At 37.6% G+C, this 15,268-nt stretch overlaps 1 protein-coding gene across 3 annotated transcripts in view; it reads right to left on the minus strand.

Annotated features, from left to right (window-relative positions):
• The window catches only part of LOC136038701 (extracellular matrix organizing protein FRAS1-like), a 196,884-nt gene that overhangs the window by 50,705 nt on the left and 130,911 nt on the right, over positions 1 to 15,268 (minus strand). For all 3 annotated transcript variants that reach the window (XM_065722012.1, XM_065722013.1, XM_065722014.1), the window contains one exon: positions 13,685 to 13,838. In XM_065722012.1, the coding sequence (XP_065578084.1) occupies positions 13,685 to 13,838 (154 nt within the window). The remainder of the gene's footprint in view (positions 1 to 13,684; positions 13,839 to 15,268) is intronic.

Below are 15,268 nucleotides of genomic sequence, written 5' to 3' on the forward strand. Positions count from 1 at the left end.
GTTACAGTCTAGTGGTCTAACTTTCACTCTCTATACGCCTCTGTGTACAGAATTCTTATTGCACCAAAATTTTCTTTGAAATTAAAAAAAACCTTCAGAGATAAAAATCTTATACCTTAGTAACCCCTTAAGTAAGGTTCTAACAAGAGTGCCTTTCATAAATCCTGATAGATAAGTACAACAAATATTTTCTATCCAGAAAAGAATAAATTACAGTGACAGAGAATAGCAAAATAACTGAGCTCCACGCCGAGCAATTTGGTGGTCAACGCGCTCCGGGTGACCCGCAAGACTGGGGACCTTGCGGTCAACACTATTCCCAAGAAACATTGATGGATCTGAGACCTAGAAGAAAAGTTGTAACAACTACGGCGTCCCCGGCAAGGGACGCGGCCCCCGTATTGGCGCGGGTGTCGAGAAGTAAACTAGCCAACCATACTACGGCGTTCCCAGCAAGCGACGCGACTTTGAATATAGCGGCGAAGTCGAAAAATCTTTTCAACGCCATAAATCTAGGAAAACCTACCACAGTCATTAAACAGGCAAAATCCAGAATAAATGTTGGATGCTGGAATGTAAGATCCGCTAAACAAGAAGCCACACAAGCTTTTCTTGTCCATGAGTTGGAGAAGTACAACATAGACATACTCTGCATATCCGAGACCAGAATCTCCGGTTCTGGCTCTATATTTATAACGGCTCCAGAAACACTACATCAGTTCCACGTTTTCTATTCCGGAATAGAAGATAATTCAGGACTCCACGGAGTTGGTTTCATCATGAACCAAAGAACCAGAAACGCTCTCCTAGAATGGGAACCAGTCTCCTGTAGACTTGCTAGAATCAGACTAAAAGGAAACCCTGCAAATGTGTCCATAATTTCTACCTATGCCCCCACCCGTGACGCTACTGAAACGACCAAGGATGATTTCTACGGTGAACTGCAGCAGTTGTCTTCTTCTATAGCCGCACGTGATTACTTGATTGTTGCTGGAGACTTCAACGCAAGAGTTGGTCCATCTGACCAGACCACAAGACAAATCCTGGGAAAATTTTGACAGGGTCACAGATGCGAGAATGGGCAGGGGTTGGTAAACTATGCCTTGATGAACCACCTTGTTATCACCAATACCATATTTCAACACAAACTTAGCCACCTCTTAACTTGGCATTCAAATGACGGTGTCACTAAGGCCCAAATTGACTTCATTCTCGTACGCCAGCGCTGGAGAAGCTCCGTGCAGGACTCTCGCTCTTACAACGGCGCGGACACAGGCTCACAGTCTGGATCTGACCACAGGCTCGTCGCAGCAAAAATTTTGCTACGTCTTGCAATTCGAAGAAAAAACAAGTCCAAGGTCGGCTTCGATATCGGTAAACTTCAAGACAAAGAAGTGCGGCAGGCCCTCAATTTGGGACTAACTAACCGGTTTGACGCCCTCAGCTCTGATGAAAACCTAACCCCCGATAAGAGATGGGAGACCTTTAAAACCGTGATGACAGAGACTGCCGATGAGATCCTAGGCCGAGCAAAAATCAAACGACAACACTGGATAACCGCTAGAACCCTGTCAATAGTCGGTGAGCGAAGAAAAAAGATGGGAGGCCTTAAAGAAGAAACAAAGGAGTTACGCAGACGGGTAAAACGCTCTGTTCGGCTGGACCGCCACCAAATGTGGGAAGATGCTGCCGAGTCATTAGAGAAAGCAGCACGATTACATGACACCCGCAAGCTTTACCAGATAGTGAAGGAATCCGTTGGTAAAAAAGCTGCTGTCTCAGAAATAATCAAAAACAGATCAGGAAAAATCATTAGTTGTCAGAAGGAACGTTCAGCAAGATGGAAGGATCACTTTCAGCTCCTCCTGAACCCATCCCCTTCATCTGCTCATGATGCCTTCCCACCTTCCGTCTCTAAAGAGCCTTACGATATCGAGCTGGATACACCAGCCAGAGCCGAAATACTAAAAGCGATCAAAAACCTAAAAAACCACAAAGCCCCAGGTGAAGACGGCCTCCCTCTGGAACTATACAAACAATGCCCTGAGGTCAATGCTGAACAGCTCCATGGCATTCTCGAAGAAATGTGGAGGACCAACACTTTTCCAAAGGAATGGAAGACATCAGTCATCCTCCCTTTCTATAAGAAAGGAGACAAAACCGAATGCAAAAATTACCGCGGAATAAGTCTCATAAACATTGCCGTCAAAATATTCGGGATCATGCTCTTGAACCCCTTCAAAGGGGCAAGGGAGGAAAGAACTCGAAGAAATCAAGCCGACTTTCGACCAGGTAGAGGGTGTACTGATAATATCTTCGCCTTTCGCCTCATTATCCAGCAGTTTGAAAGATACAACCTACCCCTGATCTTGATGTTCCTGGACTTCATTGCTGCCTTCGACTCTGTCACTCGCCAGAAACTTTGGAAGATTCTAGAGAATGACGGAATGCCGCTGAAGTTTGTTGAACTGATGAAGGCATACTATGACGCTTCAGTGAGCCGAGTTAGAATCTATGGCGAAGAAACCGAAGAATTTCTGGTTGAGTTCGGAGTAAAACAAGGATGTGTCCTCTCTCCGACTCTGTTCAATTATTGCATCGATTGGGTGCTTGAAAATGTTCTATCGTCTTATCCAGGAGCACAGGTTGGACAGAATCTCTCACTGACTGACCTCGATTATGCGGATGATGTTGGCCTCCTGTCAGACCCTGTAGAAGCCCAAAACATGCTTGACAGCGTTGTGGCCTGGGCAGATCTGATCGGCTTGAAAGTCAGCACAGAGAAAACGAAATTCATGGCTATTAACCACGACACAGGACCATTCCCACTAACAGTCAACCAAGTTCAGCTGGAAAAAGTCAACCGTTTCACATACCTAGGCTCCCAGCTTTGTACTGACGGATCTTCCGACGCTGATATCCAACAGAGAATACTGAAAGCGCAGACAGTCTTTGCCTCCCTTCAGAAACCCTTATGGAATCGCCGTGAAATCAGTGTCCAAACGAAAGTTCGAATTTACATGGCACTAGTCCGCACCGTTCTCCTTTACGGGTGCGAAACATGGTCGGCAAAACTACAACAAGAGAATACACTTAAGGTGTTTGAGCATACTTGTCTACGAAGAATTCTCAGAGTACAGCTACGTGACATATACTCTCAGAGTACAGCTCCAACGTGAATATACGTCGAATGTGCAATATTCAGAGAGATGTTGTGCTCACTATTAAAGAACGCCGTTTGAAATGGTTGGGCCATGTATTACGGAAACCGCTAGAGTACCTGCCTCGCCAAATACTTCTAGTTGAGCCTATTAGCTACTGGAAGAAACGCCAAGGAGGACAGAGGAAGAACTGGTGGAACCTGGCCAAGTCAGACATTGAACCAATCGGGGGTTTCAGAAAATTCGGTCACAGATGGTCAACACAGTGGCTCGCCTTTGCAGAGCAGCTGGCACAAGATCGATCAACATGATCCAAGAAGGTCTCTAAGATCATCGATGCCGGGCGAGGTGGAAACGCCTGATTCCCGCCACAAGTACAAGTAAGTACAAGTAAAGTAAGTAAATGATTAATTCTATTGATTTCAATAAGCGTTACTGAACACAACTTAATAGTTCCAAACTACCTATTAAACGATATATTGAACGTAACTACCAATTGCAATAACTTATTTAATGTGGAAACATGTCAGTGTCTAGAAAAAAATTAAAAGCTAAGAAGTCCTTGTCTTACACAATATTGTTTCAAAATATTTTGCAAAAACCTTTGCGTTCAATCAGCTACAAATCAATGCTGCTAGGACAAACACTTGATTATATTTATTTAATACGATTTGTATTCGGTTTGTCATCTATTTGGTATTTTTATTCATGAAAAAATTTAGTTCTAACATACTTTGCCTGTTTCGGCATAGCCGTGTCCTAGACTTAACTTCTCATTTGAAAATGGCCAATATAGTTCAATTTAATTCAATTCAATTTATTAATATAATACGCCTAACAAAAAAATACATTGGGTTACCACGGAGAGACAGAGCTCGGGATTGTGGTGACCCCATCAATATTTACAACAGCATACATAAACATAAACAACATATATCCCAACATTGTCGTTTTGCATGTTTTCACTACATAAAAATAATTTTTTATCTTAATAAATAATAATGCATCCCGACGTCTGTAAAAGGACAAAGCAAGTATCACACATAAATAAACTATTTAGAAGACCTATAATCAAGGCTCAAGAAAAGACAATCAGCGCTTGACTTGAAAACCAAAGGGCAAATTTAATTTGGGCTTATATCCATAAATAAATAGGTAACAGCCGAAGAAGAAAATTTGACAATTGCTCTCGCTTAATTATCAAAAGGAGAAACATGTCGATTGATATGGATATAAACGCAGCCAAAGTTTCAAATGGAAAGAGCAAACAGTCACTCAGATCTCTACGGGGCATGGAAAACAACTGATATTACCTTTTTTCTTTTTAAATTATTTTAAAATTGTATTTGCTGAAATCCAAACGGTAAATAGAAAAAAAGACTGTTTGTGCTTTACTGAATACTTATTTACAAAAAACAGATACTCAATTGGTGAGTAAAAATACTTTTTTATCCGTTGTAAACAGGAGATGAGGTATTTTCATGTTCTCAACAAAATATCGAATCTGAAGCCCTAATTTAAGCGCCAGCAACCACTTGAGTATCACGAATGAGGGATTGAGCATGGCGGCAGCGCCCCCTCTAGCTCATAACTTTTTGCTCTCCAGAAGTTTTAATGTCAATCTCTTACAAGAAACTCTTTTTTCTTTAACTTTGAAATATGGAGACAGTTCTGGTTATTAAGTAAGTATATTTTATGTGAGTTACTCTTTGTCAGATATTTTGTATTCTGTTTACATTTTTTATATAATGTCTTCGGGGTTCTTGAAAATTTCAGAACTTTGACAAATTATGTAACTTACACAATATCTTTGGAAAGAATACCTAAATAGATAGACAAAGATACAAATTTGATTTTGTACAGAAGCCCACCCGCAATTTTTTTCTTTTTTTAACACTTACTTTTACTTGGAAAATATTTAAGAGGCTTTATACTTCCAAGATATACGTACTGGAATCACTGTGCTTTACATTTCTACATTACATTCTAAATTATAGGATTTCTTAGTATTCTTCTGTCACTTTGATATTTATAACCACTAAACTTACTACTTAAATAGCCAAGACCCTCCAGACAGTAAAAAAATAATGCATAAAATCATGTCCAGTTTTCAACACCAGTAATTTATCTTCAGAACAAAGTTATTATAACAACATCCATTCATTGTAAGACCTACAGCACACTAATATCTTAATTCATACTACAATGAAACCCAGCTTTTATTCAAAGCAATTATAATCTTGTTCAAATAAGAAAAGTGCGCTTTATAATAATTAATGACAGGAGTGAGTATAACATTTACATAAAGCCGCCTGTTTGCTATTTTTCGCTTATCTCTATGGTCTAGCTACGCGATCTTATTCCAATAGAATTGGCCTTTGACAGCACCAAATTTATGATCTAAGCAAATTTTTAAGTGAAATTTATCATGTGAGGACAACACGGCCGCAATGGGTCTGAGTTTGCTGAAATTGTTTTTTCTAAGTTTGGTAAATTAGTTTACCAAACTCGTAAACTTTGAAATGAGCTACGTCGAGGCATTGGTTTTTCAGCATTAATTATCCACATCTTGCCGTCTTTTGCCTAAAACAATCAATAGACCTAAATGAACCATAATTCTTTCATAAAATTCTACCGGAAGGGGTTTCATGAGTGATTTGAGAATAACGTTTTGTCGGCTTTAATACTAAATATTTCACTGTCGAAATTGTCACAAAAGTGAATTCTAGCGTAGATAGACTCGGGAGAAACGAATATTAATTAAGCCAACTACCAAGGGGTTAATTCAGAGGAATTTCAGTTTTAGGGCAAGGAAATATTTAGATGAATTGCATAATCTTGATGAATTTTGTTTGCTAGTACACCTAACACATTCATTCTTAACATCAGGTCTCCTCCCTTTAAATGAAAACACTGTGAGCGATAATATACATGCAAAGGTTGGAACAAAAGCCCATACCTACATTTTGAAAATTAGGTCAACGGTGCGATCGGGATTTATTTCGCGTCAAATTAGTACGAAAGTTTGGAATTTAATCCCAATAGCTGTGCGAAATTGTAATGATGGAAACACATTTCTGAAGTTATTATGAATATTTCTCCGTAAGAAGTGCACATTAGTTTAAGCTGAAGTAATGACGGTTATTTCATTTGTTAATTTTTTCATTAATTTTTTTTTGTGATATACCACGCGCTTTAGTATGCCACTAGGCATTTGCGCTGTTTGTTTATATGGTTTAATTCTTGTTGTAAATAAACATGTATCTATCTATCTATCTAACAGATTTTACAAAATAGAGCTTAACAGGTGTAAATCAAACCAAGACAGCAATATATTACAATGAAAATGTGTAACATCTGACATCTTTTTTTTTACTTCCTACAGTATGGCATCTATATGTAACATCACAGCAGTTATACTGATTTTGATATTTGTTAAATGCATCTATCTCCAAGTTCACAGTTACTTGCTGCCTAAATCCTATTACATAATTCACAACTAAGGGTAAATACAACAGGAGCGAAAAGTGTCCCTATTTTAAGGTTCTTAAAATAGGAGCGAAATTATTCGAACTACATAAACCTTTAATTCACCTTGTATAAGGAAAGGCAAAGTTTTATAGTTAATAACCGATGTTGCAGGCCGTAAGTAAACACTTTTGAGCAGCCCATGACTAGCGGCCCACACATTTATTACTCCTTGGCTAAAAGACGTTAATTTTCAAATTTAATTTATTCACTAGCCTCTATGAATTTATAAAGTTTACAGTTAGTCAAACAATTAACTTTTCTGAATACCATTTCTTAATTCAGAGGGTGAAATGGTGTGTTAGCACGATGAATTCTTCTAAAGCAAGACTGTCAGATTTGTGCGATAGCCGATACGCAAGATAATGAAATTAACCATTTAGAACATTCGATACACCCTATCTAGGGTGAGAGGTTACCCAGTTTTTTTTTTCTGATTCGTAAAAACATTACAAAATACATGTAAACAAATTTTTGATGCGTTTACAAATTGTTTTTTGTACCCTCCCCTCCAACAAAACCCCTGGATACGTCCTTGTTGTGCCTAGTTTAAAACGTAGGCTACTTTCAGTTAAGAGTAGTAACAATACAATTTTAAACTAGACAATAGCCAGCCAGAGTATATGTTTCTCCCAATACACTCCTCCAGCAGGGTTATCAGCTTACACTCTTTTTTTACATCAGAGGGGAAGCGGAAGAGTAAAAATCACACTTTTTGGATGTTATTTTTCATTCACTTTGTACGTCAGCAGTCGTTAACTTCTCCCGAAGTGTAATTAACCCAAGAAACAAAGTTACCAACTTTCAGACTTTTCATTTGAAATGCAAGTTTTTACAGCCGTGCGCGAGCGAATTTTTTGACTTGCACTCTTTTTGGATATTAGGGGTTGGCAACCATGTCCTCTAGTTTATTCGCTCCATCTCAGCTGCATGGATATTGTATCCAACTTGCCCCGTAACGCGTCAAAAAGCTGACTAAAAATACAGAATATAAATGATGAGCCAACCATGCTAAATAATCATTTTTTGTACAACAAAGAGAAATTGAAAAATGACATGTCCATATGTAAGCAAAATTGATTATCTCCACCTTTTCAGTTTATGTAGATCTTAACATCAAAGCAAACCAACATACTATTTTAGCTGTGCATGTTTATGAGGACATTCCCGCAAAATTACGACTAATACTTTAGAATAGAACTTTAAAAAAAAACTTCTTGGACATAGGAAACTAAACAATTTTTTAGTAGCTAATCCGACTAATTTCATATCTGGTATATAACTTAGATGAATTTGCAATTCGTTCAAATATATACGCCACAAAAACGATAGAACTGACTGTATCTTATTCCACGAGATGATTGTTGTAATCTTACCAAACTAGCAGCAGATGTTGTATGATGACAAGCATTAAAAAGAAAAAAAGAAGAAAAACTATGCTAGGTTCTATAAGACAATTTTCGTGAATGATAATTAATATTTTTTATTATTTGCATTCCAAAATACAATATAACATATTTCTTTTTTTGTATTCCAACTGCTGGAAGAACTAAAATTTTGCTCTCCATTGCTTATTATGAACATATAAAAGGATAAATTTGTCGTTACCACTCACTTTAGTATGAAATAAAAAAAAAACTGAATACAATTTAAGATAAATTGCCTTCTGGGACGCACCCTATGCTTCCACTTTTTTGCGAAGATTGGAAGCTTATTGACTATCAAACAGTTCGTGGTAACGAACTGTAGTAAGGAGCGACCCGGCTCAATAGAAACCAAAACTCTAAAAATTGGAATTTTGATACCAATAGCTACATCAAAAGAATCGCATTTTGATGCTGATTTTAAATATATAAATTTCATCAATTTTAGTCTTACGCATCCAAAGTTACGAGCCTGAGAAAATTTGCGTTATTTTAGAAAATAGGGAGAAATACCCCCTAAAAGTCATAGAATCTTAAAGAAAATTACACCATCAGATTCAGCGTATCAGAGAACCCTACTGTAGAAGTTTCAAGCTCATATCTACAAACATGTGGAATTTTGTATTTTTTGCCAGAAGGCAAATCACGGATGCGTGTTTATTTGTTTGTTTGTTTTTTTTCCCAGGGGTGATCGTATCGACCCAGTTGTCCTAGAATATTACGAGAGGGCTCATTCTAACGAAAATGAAAAGTTCTAGTGCCCTTTTTAAGTGACCAAAAAAATTGGAGGGTACCTAGGCCCCCTCCCACGCTAATTATTTTCCCAAAGTCAACGGATCAAAATTCTGAGATAGCCATTTTATTCATCGTAGTCGAAAACCTTTATAACTATGTCTTTGGGGACGACTTACTCCTTCACAGTCCCCGTGGGAGGAGCTACAAGTTACAAACTTTGACCAGTGCTTACATATAGTAATGGTTATTGGGAAGTGTACAGGCGTTTTAAGGAGGATTTTTTGGTTGGGGGAGGGGTTGAGAAGAGGGGGATAAGCTGGGGGAACCTTCCATCGAGGAAGTCCCCCTCAGATTCAGCGTATAAGAGAACCCTACTGTAGAGGTTTCCAGCTCGTATCTGCAAAAATGTGGAATTTTGTATTTTTTGCCTGAACAAACATCACGGATGCGTGTTTATTTGTTTGTTTGTTTTTGTTTTTTTTTCCCAGGGGTGATCGTATCGACCCAGTTGTCCTAGGATATTGCGAGAGGGCTCATTCTAACGGAAATGAAAAGTTCTAGTGCCCTTTTTAAGTGACCAAAAAATTGGAGGGCACCTAGGACCCCTCCCACGCTAATTATTTTCCCAAAGTCAACGTATCAAAATTCTAAGATAGCCATTTTACTCATCGTAGTCAAAAAACCTTATAACTATGTCTTTGGGGACGACTTACTCCTCCACAGTCCCCGTGGGAGGGGCTACAAGTTACAAACTTTGACCAGTGCTTACGTATAGTAATGGTTATTGGGAAGTGTAGAGGCGTTTTAAGGAGAATTTTTTTGGTTGGGGGAGGGGTTGAGAAGATGGGGATAAGCTGGGGAACTTTCCATCGAGGAATTTGTTATGGGGGAAGAAAATTTCCATGAAGGGAGCGCAGGATTTACTAGCATTATTTAAAACAAAAAACAATGAAAAAATAAATATGAAAAAGTTTTTTCAGCTGGAAGTAAGGAGCAGCATTAAAACTTAAAACGAACAGAAATTATTACCCATATGAGGGGCTCACCTCCTCCTAATACCTCGCTCTTTACGCTAAAGTATTTTTAGTAATGTCAACTATTTATTCTACGGCTTTTGTGATTCAGGGGTCATTCTTAATGAATTGGGACAAAATTTATGATTTAGTGTAAAGAGAGAGGTACTGACGAGGGGGCGAACCCTCTCATATGTGTAATAAAAACATGAGAATAAAAAGTTCTTTACGTAAGCTAATTTATAAGTTACGTATATCTTTTACTAATAAAAAGATTTATAAAAAATTAAAAGTTCTAGTTGCCTTTTTAATTAACCCCAAAATTGGAGGGCAACTAGGCTTCCTCCTCCGATCTTTTTTTCTCAAAATCATTCGATCAAAATTATGAGAAGCCATTTAGCCAAAAAAAATAAATAAATATGCAAATTTCGTTTTAATTATTCCTCTGCGGAGAGCCAAAATTAAAACATGCATTGATTCAAAAACGTTCAGAAATTAAATAAAAAAAAAACAAGTTTTTTGAACTGAAAGTAAGGAGCGACATTAAAACTTAAAACGAACAGAAATTACTTCGTATATGAAAGGGGCTGCTTCCTCATCAACGCCCCGCTCTTTACGCTGAAGTTTTTTACTGTATTAAAAAGAAGAGTTGAGAGAAAGGGCCAAACTTTAGCGCAAAGAGCGGGGCGTTGATGAGGAAGCAGCCCCTTTCATATACGAAGAAATTTCTGTTCGTTTTAAGTTTTAATGTCGCTCCTTACTTTCAGTTGAAAAAACTTGTTTTTTTTTTTATTTAATATAATGAGAGATCACCGTTTGGTAAGATGGTTTCAGATACACCTTGTATAGTCATCGTTTCAAACAGTTCCTGGTAACGAACTGTAATTAAGGAGTGACCCGGCTAAATAGTAACCGAAAGCTCTAGAAAATGGAATTTTTATATCACTACATACATGAAAAGAATTGGATTTTTATGATGACTTTACAAACTTCATCAAGTTTAGTCTTATCCCATCAAAAGTTACAAGCCTGAAAAAATTTGCCTTATTTTCGAAAAAAGGAGAAAACACCCCCTAAAAGTAATAGAATCTTACTGACAATCACTTCACCAGATTCAGCGTATAAGAGAACCCTACTGTAGAGGTTTCCAGCTCATATCTGCAAAAATGTGGAATTTTGTATTTTTTGCCTGAACAAACATCACGGATGAGTGTTAATTTAGTTTTTTGTGTGTTTTTTTTCCCAGGGGTGATCGTATCAGCCCAGTCATTCTAGAATGTCGCGAGAGGACCCATTCTAAAGGAAATAAAAAGTTCTAGTACCCTTTTAAGTGACCATAAAATTGAAGGGCAGCTTGGCCCCTCCCCGCTCATTTTTTCCCAAAGTCACCAGATCAAAATTATTAGATAGGCATTTTGTACAGCATAGTCAAAATATCTAATAACTATGTCTTTGATGGCAACTTAATCCCCCAAAGTCCCCGGGGGAAGGAGTGCAAGTTATGAACCTTGCCCATTGTTTACTTATAGTAATGATTATTGGGAAGGATACAGATGTTTTCAGGGGAATTTTTTCTGGTGGGGGGAGGGTCGGGGAGGGGGTTTCATATGAGGATCTTTTCATGGAGGAATGTATCATCGGGGTTTGTTTGACTCTTCCTCACAGTTCTACGTTTTAAGCAATAAAAAACTTTAGCGTAAAGAGCGGGCCGTTGACGAGGGGACGACCACTTTCATATACGGAGTAGTTTCTGTTCGTTTTAAGTTTTCATGTTGCTCCTTACTTTCAGTTAAAAAAACTTGTTTATTTATTTAATCTCTAACAGAGGCACCTGAATGGTAAGTGAAAAACTCAATTGTTCTTTAATAAACAACTCAAAGAATAGGGAAATCAATATATCTTGTAAGAAAAAAAATAGTGAAAGTATTTCATTTCAGCGAGGGGTTTCCGAATAGAAATACGCTCTTTGATGGTAAGTTCAGACACATTATGAAATATTTGATATCAGAATGGTATGTGTAATACACTCCAAAATTTATTCATACAGCGGAATCGGGTAAAATTTCCTAAATTTAATGTTCAAACGTTTCTGTGTGCACGTTAAGTATGACTTTAGTTTAATTAGGGTTGTTAATAAATACAGGAAAAACACTTAGCAGATTCGGTGACCATCGCTACTGATCATGCTCCTCCCATTAAATATGTCGAGCACAAAGATGAAGAGTAATAATACACCTTGTTTGACGGTAATCATAGAAGAACTTTCAATATACAAGATTGGAAGATCAAAGTGGGGCCACGTCCTTCCATAAATCCACCTCGACCCCCCCCCACCAGCTTGTTAGTATAACAGTGGGTATGTTTTTTTCAACTCCTAATTTTTTCACTAGTAACCATTAAAAATAATAATAATAATAATAATAATAATAATAATAATAAAATGTGATGCTCTTTGACGTTCAAGGGGCGGGATAGGAAATCTTCCTATCCAAAGGTCAGCCAAAGGTCTCTTTTTGAAAATGTCGATTCAAAAGCTGTAGTCTTTATTTCAGTTCGGTGTTATTTTTGAAGAGGATCCGGGCAGGAACGTATTTAGGGGGTTACCCGTGGGGTTACGCCGGTACACGCACCAGAATCAAGCCCTTGGAACAAACTGCCTCCTTCCAACCAGCTTTTAAGCAAAAAGACAGAGATATTGTGCCTTGGTTAAAGCGGAATCACGCAAGCATGTTCAATCCGTTCTGATAGAGCCAGAAATTGAGCCTTAAGACACAGCAAAATCCACTTCCTTGCCCCTTGGAACGCCAACTTTTTAGCACAATGGCAGGTATGCTGCCGCTTTTTTGAATGGGGAGCACGGAAGGATTCTCGATCTATATGACTCGATATATGAAAAAAAAACAGTTAATCCCCCTCCCCCCAACATCCCTGACATGTTGCCCCTTTTTTGAATAAAAAATCTGTAATCAATCTTTCAATTTCACATTTTCAATCTGTATGATTTCAGGCACAAAATGGGCACGTGGCCCAACGAATATGACATTCCCTTGGCCACAAGAATTTTAGTCTGTATTTTCATGGACACAAATTGGGCCCTTGGACCCTTCAGAAACAGCTCAGATCGTCGAACTTCAATTGAAAGGTAGGTAGGCATGTTTCTTTGACTGATAAGCTTGAAATTCATGTGCCAAGTACCCTGGTCCGATGGGACATGAGAATAATGATTCTGCAGAATTGGACTCCCTTCTCGACAAACCTGCTTAAAACGTTTAGGACAAGCAAATTTGGACAAGGAGGAGAGAACAGATGGATTTTCACCTTGAATGGGTTGATTTTCATCTGATCCCCACTTACCTTTGCATTGAAGTGTCCACATACATTATAAACTTTGTAGGAGGGTATCTACAGTCAAGAAGACGCTAATCAAGAAATTTTATACCTTTGAACTTTACAGCCCAGGAGCTAGCAAGGTTTAATCTTTCCTTGTCGGTGGATTTTTTGAATATCATAGAAAGTAACTTGCAAGCAAGGATCATAAGCCCCGTTTTCTTCAGGCGTGAGGGGTTAAATACTTTTGCTAATTCAATTACCACAAGCAGGTTATAATCTCGATAGGCCTAACTGGTGCTTGACCTTCAAGTGGTATCTTAATGTCAATGAGAGCTACAAAAACTTCTAGAATTTCTCTGGCTCTTAAGAAAATATTTTTTACTTTATATTTTAAAGCATTCTGACTAGCTGAATTTCTGGAAAGAAAAAGAACGAAATTAGTCTCAGAAAATTAAATTTGAATCTGACGACAAAAAGGAATAGCAATGCTCACCTATTTTAGGGGCTTCAGAAAGTGTCACCACCAGATCAAAAGGCTTGGTGTCTAAATCACTAACAAAAAAAGTGACATTGTTAACAATAGCAGCACCTCCGATTTCAGTAAAAAGTGGTTCAGTTGCAGCAACAGGGGGCTCATCATTTACTCTCTGAAAAAAAAAGTGTTTAAGCAAGACAAGCTGATAAGAACCCTTGTCATGTATGATGACCAGGAAATTCCTGATTCTTAGGAGGCATGGCCAACAATTACTTCTTACCATCACTTCTTGTTATTTATTTTTTTTGGTGTTATTATATATCGAATAAAACATAGCAAGTAGCCTAACTTCGAAGTTAATATCTTGTGTTCAACTATTGTAGCTATAAGTGGGCATACAAAAAAAAGAGAGAAACAAAGAAGTTGAAGTCATTTAGATATCCTCTTGCTTGCTCAAATAATCGGTGAATTGGACAATAATAAATGTGTGATATTATGTTGGAGCTACCGTTTGTGACTGGTTTCCCCCTTGCCAAATCAGGCGGTTGCGTACTATGCTACTCCGTGCATAGTAAAGGTGCATAAAGCCCGGATACTGGACCAAAAATAGGCGTGCAAAACTTTAGGCAATCTAAGATACAGACAAGGAAAAGCCATAGGCAACCACGTTTTTTCTTTGTATGATTTCTAACAAAATCAAAGTTTTAAGAAATCACTTTCTTTCGATTGCTTGAACTTGTGCACCCTTTAAACCTTTTTTGAACATCAAGCTCATATAAATAAAACCTATACGTGCTCGGTGTTTCTATATGGCAGATATCCCTGGAAAGTACTACTTGATAACAAGTCGTTTATTTGTTTCATTGGAGTTTTATTTACAGTTCACTTATAATTTCACCACTATGAACTATTTTCTTATATTCTGTTTTGATTTATTCTTGTTTGACATTTTCGCTTATAAATCAAGCCTACCCTACCCTTGGCTGTTCTATAAAAAGTGTGTTGGCTGATGTTTCTTAATGCAGAGTAATTGCGTAAGGGTACACCCTTCTTGAGTAAATTTTTCTGTATACCATGAAGGAATGAAGCTGTTCTTTCCATTTTCTCACTTTTTCTTTATTTATGTATTTTTCTTCCGAGATTTCTCTTTATATACCCATAGCTTTCAGCAAAATCTTATATGAAATTTGTGTCGCTTAAAGCAAACATAACAAAATATCATTCTCGAAGCGATGTCATAATTGAAAAGTTTATAAATTAAAAGCTAAAAAAGTAAAATTTCAGTGTTTAAAAGTGGTAGCGGCAGCTCTCTTTATTAATTCGACAATTTTTCTTCCTTTCAAGTTTTATTTGATATATGTTAATTTAAAATATCCCATTCAGAGTTAAACCAAGTATGAGGAGGCTACCACTCCTTAGACATTCTCTTACTAAAGCTAAAATTCAAATTTTTTATTACAAAGCAAAGATTTTCAAAAAATACCATTTTTTGTTAGAACTGCCATTTCTACAATGAGAGGGGGCTTCGCAATCAGAAGGGAGCTTTTTTAGAATTTTGCTCTTTGGAGTTTAGTTTCTATGAGCAAGGTTCACTCTTTACTT

The sequence above is a fragment of the Artemia franciscana genome, chromosome 18 (assembly GCF_032884065.1).
Source record: "Artemia franciscana chromosome 18, ASM3288406v1, whole genome shotgun sequence".
NCBI classification, from domain to species: Eukaryota; Metazoa; Arthropoda; class Branchiopoda; order Anostraca; family Artemiidae; genus Artemia; species Artemia franciscana.